General features: G+C 48.7%; 1 protein-coding gene across 2 annotated transcripts in view; it reads left to right on the forward strand.

Annotated features, from left to right (window-relative positions):
* Positions 1–1,056: 1,056 nt before the first annotated feature.
* MAPK14 (mitogen-activated protein kinase 14) overlaps positions 1,057–13,185 on the forward strand; it is a 28,447-nt gene continuing 16,318 nt past the window's right edge. For both annotated transcript variants that reach the window (XM_009902627.2, XM_009902628.2), the window contains exons 1-2: positions 1,057–1,619; positions 10,818–10,947. In XM_009902627.2, the coding sequence (XP_009900929.1) occupies positions 1,504–1,619; positions 10,818–10,947 (246 nt within the window). In that variant the 5' untranslated portion in view covers positions 1,057–1,503. The remainder of the gene's footprint in view (positions 1,620–10,817; positions 10,948–13,185) is intronic.

Here is a 13,185-nt window from a genome sequence, read left to right on the forward strand (position 1 = left end):
GAGCCAAAAGGAGATTCAGAAAGAAAACAGAGCTACTGAGAGTCAAAGAAAACTGATGAATGGGCTTCATGGGTTTTATCCTGTTTGCCTTGCTGGAACAACATCAGGAATACTCTTGTGCTGCCAACAAAGATTGCCTTCTGGTGAGCCTGGAGGGCTCTTCAGGCAGAAGAGATGTGTCTCCTCCCAGTATGATGCCCAAAAGAGGATTCTGGCAGATGGAAAAATGAGGCTGTGGAAGCATTTATGTTTTATCAGTACCGTAGCTTGACCTCTTCTCCTCAAAGAACACAGGAACATAGCTCCAACGCATTTCGGTTAGGCTCAGTTTTACCATTATGCAACTTTCCATGTCCCCAGCTACAAGAGAACAGAAGCAGCTCTCAAAATTGAAGAAATAAAAGTATTGAAATGCACAAATGGGGCGGGGGGGTGGGGAAGGGGGCAGAAATCAAAGGCCAGTGTTTGACAGCTGGGCTGAGGGAACTGCTGGAGGGAACTCCAGCTTTTGGCAGTTTCTTACAGGGCAAACGTCCCTCACAGCATCACAGGCCTGAGGGGAACAGACACCTCTGCAGATTGCAAGCAGCAGCTTTGGCCCTGCAGCACTGACCTGCTCCTGCTTTAGGTGCAGTTGTGACCTTTTCCCTCTGAGCGCACCCTAAGGAAGGCCTCAGACAGGCCTCTATGCCAGCACGGCAGCGAGTCTCCGACGCCAGTTTATTTCCAGGGGAAACATCGGCACCCTTCAAACCCAAGCGGGTGCACTGCCCTGTCCCTGTCCCCGTCCCCATCGTCGCCCCCGCCCCTGTCGCGGCCGGGCCGCTCTCGCGAGAGGCCGCCGCGCTGGTTCCATATTGGGTCATCTGCGCCCTCGGCGCCTCAGCTCTCGCGAGAGTTGTCGTGACGAGCGACAGGGCTGTGCTGTCGCGGCTGCGGGGGGTGTGTGTGTGCGTCGGGGCGCTCTTTCCCCGGGCAGGACGGGAGGCGTCGCCTGCGCTGTGCTCTGCCTGCATAGGGGAGGTCCTCGGCCCCCAGCCCTTCTCCGCCCCGGCTGTTGCCGCCTGGCCGAGCCCCGCCGTCCCTTCACCTCGCCTCAACCTCCCGTGGCTGTCCCGCCTCTCGCCATCAAGGGGACGGACGGAGGGAACCCGGAGAGAGACTGAGGGAGCCGGGAGGGAAGCAGGGAAAGGAGGGGTAAAGGCGGTGACAGGAGCCGCAGCGCCCCGCTGACCCCGCGGCCGCCCCTGAAGTGAGGGGAAGGCAGGAGCGGGGAGCGCCAGCGGTAGCGGCGGCCAACGGGCGGCGGCGGCAGAGGAGGGCGTTGCTGCTGCAGGGCCGCCCCCGCCCGCCTGAGCAGCGAGGCGGGGAGAAGAGGAGGAGGAGGAAGGAAGGAAGAAGCCGCTGCTGGAGAAGGTGGTGGCGGCGGCGGTGGTAGTGCTGCAGCCCCGGGCAGAGCCTCCCCCTCCCGCCGGGCCGGGCGGGGCGGGCTCCGGAGCAGAAATGTCTCAGGAGCGGCCCAAGTTCTACCGACAAGAGCTGAACAAGACTGTGTGGGAGGTGCCCGAGCGTTACCAGAACCTCTCCCCGGTCGGCTCCGGGGCCTACGGCTCCGTCTGGTGAGTGCTGGGAGGGCACCGGGGTGTGTGGGTGTGCAGGGGAATGGGGGAGAGGGGGTTGCTGCCCGCCCTCCCGGCCCCTGCCCTCGGGGCTCCGCCTGGAAACGTGCCCCGGGTTGCGGGGACCCGCGGCGGGGAGCCGAGGTCGCTTGTCCTCCGCGGGTTCCTCTGCCCCGGTTCTGTAGCAGCGAGAAGCACTTTTGCTCCCGGCTTGAAGCGCGGTGCTGCCGTGAAGCCGCAGTCCTGCCTTTGGAATGCGCCGGGGATTGCACCACATGGCAGGTGGCACCGAAACATTTTTGCAGGGCAAGATAATCGTGTCCCAACCTCCCCCCCACCTCTAGTGAGCTCATATGGACATACTTCACCGTGCCTTCTTGCAGCTGGAAAGCGGGGGGTGGAGAGGGATGGAGCCTGGCAAGGCCCCCGTGGTTGGATCTGCAGGGCTGAGGGCCTGGCAGCTCTCGTCCGATTTCCCTTCTGGACCTGAAGGCTAGGTTAGATCTGAGGCATTTATATTTTTTTAATTGAGATCTATTGTTAAGAAGGGAGAAGAAAGGGAAGGCTGTGAGGGCTTGTTTTGCATCCCTGTCTGTAATATTGCAGGTTTGCAGGTATCAGTATTTTCTTGGCCAACAGAGAAAAACTTGTTCCATAGCTGTAGAATGACAGAATTGCTGCAGTATGAGCTGCCTGGCAGAGTGAAGTCCTGGTAGGAGACCTGCAGAAATTTGGGGAGCTGGCAAATACAAGCTTAGTTTTTAATGCTTACCTAATGGGAACAAAACATATGACAGGTTACATGTGCAAAATGCACCACTCATTTCATCAGAGAGACTACAAATGAAGGATGTTGGATCATTAAACATGAACTGAGTTGCACACATTCAAAGGTTGTATTTATATTGCTTTGATACCTAGACTCTGGCAGTCGTCTAGCAGAGCTGTATGGAAGTGTCCACAGATTACTGGGGCGTTAAGAGCTGTCTCCACATGAACATTCTGGTTTCTTTTCTCGGTTAATTTGCTCTGTCAAAGTGTGAGCAGAATCTTCAAACGTGGGTGCATGAGGACTGGCACACCTCTGCTGCTGTCTTGGAGCAGGCAGGCATCTTTTTCATTAACATAATGTGCAGATTTATGTCATGAGTTTAATTTATGGTGTATTGTAAGGAGAGATGCATGTTGCATCTCTGCTAGTAAGGATAAGGAGTTGGTTTGCATGTGCTGCAGAATTAAATCATAGAATGCACAGGCTTGGAAGGGACCTCTAAAGTTGTCAGTTGTTCTTAAATTCATATAAAATTGTTGGTAAGTAAATATAGGTAATAAATAACCTGCACTGCTTCAAACTGCTGCGCTTCAAGCGTGCAAATGCTTCTGTGTCATACAATACAGAGTACCCAGTTCTAGTAGCAAGATTAACTGATGTATATGCTAAGTTTGTTAAAATAAAGGGGTTTAGTGTGGTGCAAGATGGGGCTCACTGCTGGAGCTGACTAATGCCCCTGGAGGTGCCTCGAGTTCTGCAACTCCTGAATGCAGTCAGAAATGAATTTGCACTGTGTCATGCCCATTGTATTCTCAGGGTGCCCCTACCCAATCTAGCCCATTCCTCTTTTGTTTCCCCCCTCTCCCACAGTCTCCATTGTGCCTGTAACACTTCCAAAGTTTGTTTCCCCAACCCATAACTGTGGAGTTTGCATCATGAATTTCCTGGGTTTGCTGTGTCAAAACTTTCAAAGATTGTGCAACTGTGTTCAGGCCAGGATGAGACAATCTTGTGTTGGAGGCGATTTCAGGCTTGTAGCACACAAGTCTTGGTGCAGCCCCTGCTCTAGTGGCTTTCTGTATGTTCTTCTCAAGATAATGCTTCAGAAAAGATACACTTCACAAGGACTAGTGACAGAGAGTGCGTCAGCATCTAAAACCCCAGCAACACAACAGACAACCCCTTGCATGCATGTGTAGTTTTATTAAGCTGCAGATGTGATGTTCCTGATATTCCTGCAGTGACCTCATGATATTCATAGAGTCATATCATAGAATGGCTTAGATTGCAAGGCACCTCAGAGATCATCTGCTCCAAACCCACTGCCATGGGCAGGAATGCCTCTCAACTAGATCAGGTTGCCCAAAGCCTCATCCACAAGCTCTCTGGGCAGCCCTTTCCAATATCACCACACCCTTGTACTGAAGAACTTCTTCCTGAGATTCAGACTAAACCTACTCTCCCTCAGCTTAAAACCATTCCCCCTTGTCCTGTCTCTGGACACCCTTATAAAAAGTCCATCTCCAGACTTTCTGTAGATTCCCTTCAGGTATTGGAAGGCAGCTCTAAGGTCTTCTCCAGGATGAACAACCCCAGCTCCCTCACCCTATTCTTGTAGCAGAGGTGTCCCAGCCCTTTGATCATCCTTGCAATGGTTGTTCTACTCTCTATCGCTTTCTCCCCAGTAAAAAAGTGCCAGTTTCATTGAGTCTTTGCTTTTGGAGTACACTTGGGACAGTAAATCCTGGGGTTTTCACCACCCTTCAACTGAATGGTTAAATAACCTTTAGAGTATGCTATTTAGGTGCAAGACAAGGCTTTTTAAAATGAAGGATTTCTAGAAAGTTGGGGTGAAAATAATAGAATTAAACCAGCAGATGAATCACTTAGACCTTGGAGCTGGCTACTGTAGGCTGCTTTTAATGTCTAATGTGAGTATGACTTGGAACACCCTCATATGTAAGAACCTGACTTGATTTTGTAGTCAGTAGATGCAGGGTGAGGTGTTTGCTGCAGGCAGGTTTGGGCACCTGAGGCATGTGCTTGAAGTTAGAGCAAATATCCTTGTGTTTTCTGAAGTACTGGGTGCAAGGTTGGAGAAAGGGAGTTCAAATGGCCAAGTTGGCTGGTTTTCAGCATCTGCATTTTTTAAAAGTCTGGAAGGATGTGGCAATGGAGGGATTTGGTTCTAAAACATCAAGAAACATCATTGTGTAGCCTCAGATGGAGCCTTCCTGAGTTGTGTAACAATTGCTGTGACATCTGCTGTGTGAAATGCTGTTCCATTTAATTCTTGCAACGGTTTTGTATATTCACACATTTTGTTGTTGCTGTTGTTGCCTGAAAAAGGCTTTGTAATCACATCGAGCCCCAGACATGTGCAGGTTCCTGAGGTATCAGTTTCATGCTTCATGTGGGGTGCAGCGTCCTGCAGCAGGAAGTTGCAGGAGGGAGCTGGGATCAATGAGTGACTCACAGCTCAGCTGCAGGATCACCAGCTTCATGTGAAATCTCAGCAAAGGGCATGAGTTCAGCTAGCTCCACCTGACCACAGAGGTGTTCTGCTGAGCTCTGCCATCGATGTCATTCTCTTAGGAGTTTACTTCGTTGCATTTTTTGCAGCACTTCTGTGTGTGTTGTCTTTATACCTTTGTAAAAGAAAGTTTGGGTTGAATTCCTGTTGGCTGTCTCTATTGCTTTATTTTGTTTGGAAAGGAGTTGAGCAGCCAAGACTTGCTCTTCTGCAGAATCTGCTTTTTCTATTTGTAGGCCATCAGGTTATGTAGCTCTTCCAAAACCTGGGATTTAGAATCCTAGAATGGTTTGAATTGGAGGAGGCCTTAAAGATCATCCATTTCCAACCCCCTTGCCATGGGCAGGGACACCTCCTACTGGACCAGGTTGCTCAGGGCCTCATCCAAACCTGGCTTTGAACACTTCCAGGCTTGGAGCCTCAACAGCTTCTCTGGACAACCTGTTCCAGAGCCTCACCACCCTCATGGAGAAGAATTTCTTCCTGATGTCTGGTGTAAATCCAGCTTCTTCCAGTCTGAATTTGAATTTCTTCTCTTTTTTAACCCACAGTTGTACCAGCACTGACCCTGAATTTCCTGGGTGTTGCGAGGATACTGAGATAAATTCCACAATTTTGAGCTAACAAGAGAAACACTGGACTTAAGCAATTTTAAAACATGAGGCTCCAGAGGAAATGAAGTAACAACCTTAAATACACCTTGGTTGTAACAATTCCTCTGTGGTTTATCTTTTTTTTTTAACCAACGTGTGTCTTTGGGATTACCAATCCCTTATCAAAGCGTGCAGATGCCTCCTGTTCACTTGGAGGGACAAGTGCCTTCTCCAGTAAGGTGTGGTAGATGTGTGAGGAGTGATATGAACAGCACCATCAAACTGTGTGGGATGAAGCAGCTGAACAGGTAGGATAGGCAGGATACACACGAGGAAGAGGGAGCAAGGGGGAGATGGGCATGCACAGAAACGCTGTGAGCAGAGCTTGGGAAGTGGTTTGAACTTTGTGGAAAGCAAGAAGTGAAATTAGCACAAGCATGTCTGTCCTGCAAGGAGGCTTTTATTGCACCTTTGTGCACAAAAGATGCAGACAGGCTGGAAAGCGTCCAGAGAAGGGCCATGAGAATGCTCGGAGGACTGGCAGCCCTGCTGTGTGAGAGAACAAGGTTCCTTCAGCCTTGAGAAGGCTTTGGGGACACCTTATTACCATGGACCAGGATTTATGTCCTGGGGGCTACCAGGAGGATGGAAACAGCCTTTTCACAAGGAGTCCCATAGAGAAGACAAGGGGTGATAGGGACTAATTACTGCTGGGGAGATCCTGATTGGAATCCAGAAGAAAATTTTTTCACCATGAGAACAGAGATTGGAATCGTTTCCCAAGGGAAGCAGTGGATTGGGCAGTTTGAAGACTCAGCTTGACAGGGTGCTGGGCCAGCTCATTTCAACTACACTATCACCTGGAAAGGTTGGACCAGATGATTCTTGGGGTCTCTTCCAACTTGGCATTCTGTGATTCTTTCTTTGAAGCAGAAGCCAAAATAGCTGAAGAGAAATAAGATTTGCAACAAATGAGTTGTACCAACAGCTTCTTACTGTTGTGTTACAACAGAAAATGGAGTTGTTGTGGAGGCTTTGCCCCTGAAAGTGTTCAAAGCCAGGTTGGATGGGGTCTTGAGTAACCTGCTCTAGTAGGAGGTGTCCCTGCCCACGGCAGGGGGGTTGGATTGGGTGATCTCTAAGGTCTCTTCCAGCCCAAATGATTGAATGATTCTAACTCTTTGTAGTGTGTGGGAAAGTAACTGTTTGAAATGCTTGTTTGGACTGAAGTCAGTGGTTGGTGTTGGTGAGAAAGTGTCAGATGCCAAGAAGAGTGGTGTTGTGTCTGTAACTAGAGGTGCATAAATCAGCCCCAAAGGTACCACTGAAGAGATTTGGGTAGAGTGGGTGTTAGCATAGGCGCCAGTGAGGAGCAGCACACTATTATCAGAACAGCCTTTGCACTAAATTAGCATTCTGGTTATCTAATATTTAAATCAACTGCACTCTTCAGTAAGTTTGTGTGTGCTGCAGTGCCTCAGACTACTTCAGGTGGTGCTTCTAAGATGCTGTAGGTTGAGCGAGTGGATAGTTTCTGTGAAGCAATTGTTTTAGTCGACCTCTTGCATTCTGGATTCAGTTCAGGTTAGCTCAGACTTGTGGTTGTAGCTTACCCAGGGTGAGGAGGATGCAGTTTGTGTGCCATAGCACAATACCATGGAAGAGGTTGAATGTGGAAGCTGTGATAAACAACAAATTTGTGATGATCTTGTTTGAAAAACAGGACTTAAAACAGTGACTTGTGCAGTTTCTTTCCAGTTGAGCTTTTTTAGCTGCAATATGATTAGTGAAATGCAGCTGCTCTAAGGCTCTGCTGAAAGGCAGCTTAGTGTTCTTTAAAATGTTCTCCAAGGTGACAGCTGTTGTGTAGCTCTGTGTTCCAGGCTCCTATAAAACATTAGGCAGTTATCTGTACTGGCAGAAAGTTACTTGGCATGCCTTTATCTGCAGGGGATTGTTCTTTAGACCTTCAATATGACTCAGCTTAGAAATCTTCTGACTTCAGGAGTAAATCTAGATTGTGAATGTGCAGCAATACAATGTTTTCTTTCCAGGACTTATGCACAATGTCACTGTGGTGGTTAAAACGTGCCTGAGTTCTGACGATTGCAGTTCTCCTTGGAGGCTAAACATCTACTACAGTGGAGTGATAACTTGATATGACCTCAAAAATGTCAAATAAAGAAGTGCCAGGTCCTGCACTTCACTCACAAGAACCTCCTGTAACACTCCAGGCATGGGGAAGAGTGGCTGGAGTGCTGCCCAGCAGAGAAAAACCTGTGGGTGTTGGTCAAGAGTCAGCTGAAGATGAGCCAGCTTGTGCCAGGTGGCCAAGAAGGCCACCATCACCCTAGCTTGGATCAGCAGTAGTGTGACCAGCAGGACCAAGGAAGTGATTGTCCCCCTGCACTGGATGTTGGTGAGGCCACACCTCAAACACTGGGTTCAGTTTTGGGCCCCTCAGTTCAAGAATGACATTGAGGGGCTCGAGCAGGTCCAGAGAAGGGCATGGAAACTGGTAGAGGGTCTGGAAAACAGGGCTGGTGTAGCTGAGGGACCCGAGTTTGTTTAGTCTGGAGGAAAGGAGGCTGAGGGGAGATCTTCTGGCTCTCTGCAGCTCCCTGGAAGGAGGTTGGAGCCAGGTAGGAATTGGTCTCTTCTCCTGAGTAATTTAGTGACAGGACAATATGAAATGGCCTCAAGTTGAAGCAGGGCAGGTGTAGGTTGGACATTAGAAGAAAGTTCATTACTGAAAGGGTTTTCAGACATTGGAACAGGCTGCCCAGGGAGGTGGTTGAATCATTGGATGTATTTAAAAGCCACAGAGATGTGGTGCTGAAGAACATGGTTTAGCACCAGGCTTGGTAGAGTTAGATCATGGTTGGACCCGATGAAGGTCTTTTCCAACTGAAACGGTTCCATGATTCTATAAAAGGTGAAATTGAATTCCCTTTGGAGTCTGGAATAGCTGGTCCTAGGCTGGTGGCTCTGAAATCCTTTCTGAAGAGCATCTTGTGGAAACTGAGAGAGAAATCTGACTGCTTAGCTGCCAAGGTGGTTAATGTGAAAGGGATGCCCTGCTTTCAGGATGAGATAGATTCTGGTGTGTGTTGCCTTTCGTCCCCTCAATGTTTGAAAGCTGCTAAGGATTCATGACTAACTCACAACAGCATGAGTTGAATTATGATGAGTAATCTTCACTCTAAGTCCTAGAAAACACCTTGAGTATCATTAAAATATTGTCATATAATTGCAGCCTGAGTTAGGTGTGTTTCTAGGTTGCAGAACAGTGTGTGAGAAGCTTAAAAAAACGCAGAATCCTGTGTTTTGTGTAGTGCTGCAGCTTAAACATTGATGTTTTAGGGACCAGGAAGAGTGGCTGAAGATGGTTGGAAGTCAAGGTGAAAAACTGAACCCTTAATGGCTGCTGCTGTGTGCCCAGGCTGAGTGAGGTGTGAAGGGTGACTTGTCTGTGGAAGTGGTTGGTAAGGGCATTCTCTTGGACAGTCTGGTTGAGTTTGAGTAATGCCCCTCCCTGGAAGTACTCAAGGTCAGGTTAGATGGGACTCTGGGCAGCCTGCTGTAGTTGCAGATGGCCTTGCTTGTTGCAAGGGGTTGGACTGGATGAGCTTGAAAGGTCCTTTCCAAACCATGATGATTCAGCCATGGCAGTTTGGTGGTCCTGTGGTCTCCTGTCTAGCTTGAAGACAGGCTGGGAGAGTTTGGGTTGTTCAGCCTGGAAAAGAGAAGGCTCTGGGGAGACCTAAGAGCAGCATTTCAGTATCTGCAGGGGGCTACAGGAAGGCTGGGCAGGGGCTGTTTCCAAGGGCTTATGGTGATAGACAAGGGGCAATGGTTTGAAACTGGAGCAGGGGAGTTTTAGGCTGGACATCAGGAGGAAGCTCTTTACAATGGGAGTGGTAAAATACTGGAACAGGTTGGCCAGGGATGTGGTTGAGGCCCCATCCCTGGGGACATTCAAGATCAGACACAATGTGGCCCTGGGCAGCTTGATCTGGTTGGAGGTGTCCTTGCTGGCTGCAGTGGGGTTGGACAAGATGACCTTTGATGCTCCCTTTCAACCTGATGCGATCTGTGTATTTGTCTTTCCAGGGAGCTGTCTCCACTGTAGGTGGTGTGCAGGTGCCCCTTTAGAGAGGAGGAAATGCTCTTGACCTCCATCATGCACAGCAGGTTCAGCCATCCCCTGGGAGAAGGACAACTGTTCATAGAAACCAGATTGTGTTTTTGTTTTCTCTTTCTCATAAGCCTCATGTACCAAATTCCTTGGAAGCTGAGCAACTTTGAGATAAGAAGTCTGTTTGCAAATTAATTCCAGCTAATTAAATTAACAAATATTGGCTTTCTCTGACTCTCTCCATTCCATCTTTACCCCTTTGTTACCTTGAATCAAGTGCAACCCTGATTTCACATCCTCTTCCTTCCTTCCTTTTTGACAAACCAGACCTGGTTTAGATAAGAACATCAAAGATGAGAAAAAAGAGGAGTAATTCAGTTCACAGCTCAAGGCCTGTGTTTCTGTAGTTCCTCACAAATAAGTCCTGAGTTCTGGAAGATTTGCTGCCACTGTGCCCTTGCAGCCCAGAACCAACCATGTCCTGGATGGGGAGCAGGTGGAGGGAGGAGATTCTGCCCCTCTGCTCCATTCTGCTGAGACCTTACCTTGCAGTGCTGTGTCCAGCCCTGGAGCCCTCAGCACAAAAAGGACATTGACCTGTTAGAGGTCCAGGGGAGATCATGAAGATGATCAGAAGGCTGGGGCACTTTTATTGCCACGTTTCTATTTAAGGACATATCTGTTTAGACAGAGAAATCTCAAACCCCCCCCCCCCCCAAAAAAAATCCCACAACCCTCCTGCTACTGTGTGATCAGGACTCATCCTTGAAATGTCTGCCAGAAGCCAACACTTGAGTGGGGGGATTTTGGGTGGGGGTGCAGTTTGTGGACCAGGATGCCTCAAAAATGATTTTCGTTGCAGAAATGGAGGGGTCAGGGATTAGAACAGGCTGCCCAGGGAGGTGGTGGAGTCCCCATCCCTGGAGGTGTTCAAGAAAGGTGTGGCCATGGCCCGTGGGGATGCGGTTTAATGGCCATGGTGGTGTTGGGTTGATGGTTGGACTGGATGATCTTGGAGGGCTTTTCACACCAAACCAATTCTGTGAAATGCTTGTAGCAGGGACTCTGTGTCCAGATAGCTGCTGCCTGGAGTTGCTAGGTGTGGGTTTGATGGGGTCTATAAATAATTCCTGTTGGTAATTTTCATTCCTTTTTCTTGCAGCTCTGCCTTTGACACAAAAACTGAGCTGCGTGTGGCTGTCAAGAAGCTGTCCCGACCATTTCAGTCCATCATCCATGCCAAGAGGACCTACCGAGAGCTGCGGCTGCTGAAGCACATGAAACATGAAAATGTGAGTTGAAGGAGATGGTGTGAAACCTGGCTCTGTAGTTGGGCTATCCCATGACCATCCATCAGGGTTGTCTTCAAGGATCTTGCTGCGTGCATTGTTTTCTGGTGCCAAATACAGAGCTTGCAGGAGGCTAAGGGGTTTGGGTTGTAGCAAAGCACGCAGATAAAAACCCCATACCCCCAAAAATACATAACCCATTTAGCATTAAATATCATAGTATTATCTTAAGAATCATCTGGAATCTGCTTGGCAGCTTCCATGCAACCAGAGAACAGCTGAGATCGAGAACTTGAGTGATCAAGAACAACTGCTTGCCTGGAGCTCAGTGCCACCACTGCTGCTAAGCCACTGCCACTAAACCATGTCCCTCAGCACTACATCCACACATCTTTTAAACAGCTCCAGGGATGGTGACTCCACCACTTCCTGGGCAGCCTGTTCCAGTTCCTGAGAACCCTTTCTGTGAAGAGATGGTTCCTAATATCCTACCTGAACCTTAACTGGCACAGCTTGAGGCTGTTCATGCTGTCTTAAGAGTTTAGGACAGAGGTGGTGTCACCTCCTGCTTGCCTGCTGCAGTGAGCTGTTGTTGTTGTTACTTAAAGAATGTAATTTAAAAAAGAGAATCTCAAAGAGGTTTTCAGTGTTTTGTGGAGGGGTTTTCATATTTGCTTGACTTGGCTCTGTCAGAGGATGTGGAATAGATGTTCACTAGATTCCTGTAGGTAAAATAGGGAGGAGAAAAAGGAGGTGGTGTGGGGGTGGGAATCAGATGGCTTTTCGTACAAACTGTCCACTGAAATCGGCAACTGGGAAACAAAATAGGATGTGACAAATGTTGTGCTGAAATGTCTTTTGCTGTAACTTTGATTTGCTACAGTAAATGATGGACCAGTTCTGTGTGTTTGTGGTGTTAATACAGGAACACGTTGATCCTGCCTGCTGCTGGGAGCAAACGTGACATGCAGCAGAGCAAAAAGTCTCATAACCTGCCCTTCATAGGCTTAGAGCCTCCACAACTTCTCTGGGCAACCTGTTCCAGTGTCTCAGCACCCTCATGGGGAAGAATTTCTTCCTCCTGTCTAATTTAAATCCAGCTTCTTCCAGTTTCAAGCCATTACCCCTTGTCCTGTCACTCCATGCCTTTGTAACAAGTTCATCTCCAGCTCTCCTGTAGCCTCCTTCAAATCCTGGAAGGGTGCTCTAAGGTCTCCCCAGAGCCTTCTCTTCTCCAGGCTGAACACCCCCAACTCAGCCTGTCTTCAGAGTATTGCAAAGAACCTGTGCAGCTTTGAGGGATAAGAGGAAGTGAAGTGTTTATCTATAGAAATCTTATTATCTGTTCATCATGCTGTCCTCCCTCTGTGGGCAGTTCATCTAGGTTGTGGGTTAGAAGTTGTGCAGCTGCAGAGATGTTCAGAGCAGGTTAGTGCTGGCGTCTCGGCTCTTCAGGTCTTGGTTCAGAAGCAGAACACTTGGTTTGACGTGGCACAGGACACACCAGCACATCTGGAAGCTGTGGTGGTTTCAGGGGCTTGAACACAGGGTGGTTTTCTATATCCTGTCTCTGCTCTGGTTCCTGGTGATGCTGAGCACATAAAGGGAGCTGCAGAGCACTCAAGTGTGGCTTCATTGCATTTCCAAATTCCACCAGGCCTTGTTAGCTTGCATGAAGCACAGCACTCGGCAGATGGGAGAGCAAATGTTGTCAGAGGAAGAAATTAATAAGCAGTGTAACATCCTAAAATGCTGGGAGGGGAAAGCAAAAGGTTAGGAGTTGGATTCTAAATCCTCTGGTGTTCATACTTCCTGAGAAGTGAGTCACTGATGCACTACAGAATAACTTTGTCTAAGTGTTTGTGAGACTCAGGGATACATATGGGTAGTTTGATGTCGTGCTGGGGAGTGTGGCAAGACACAAGTGATGAAGGAAAACTCCTGTTTAGTGTCACATGCACTTTGGGCTGAGAAAATTCCTTGGTGTGAGGGTACTGGAGCCCTGGAACGGGCTGCCCAGAGAGGTTGTGGAGTCTCCTTCTCTGAAGAGATTCCAAACTCATCTGGCTGTTGTGATGCTGGGCAAGCTGCTGTGGGTGCCTCTGATTTAGCAAGGGGGTTGGACTGGACAGTCCTAGAGGTGTCTTCCAACCCCCACCGTGGTAGAATTCTGAGATTCTATAAACTGGGTGGATAATGCTGAATATTCTCTAAGAACTGATCTGGAAGAGTCCACCAGAG

Source organism: Dryobates pubescens, chromosome 35 (assembly GCF_014839835.1).
Source record: "Dryobates pubescens isolate bDryPub1 chromosome 35, bDryPub1.pri, whole genome shotgun sequence".
Classification (NCBI taxonomy): Eukaryota; Metazoa; Chordata; class Aves; order Piciformes; family Picidae; genus Dryobates; species Dryobates pubescens.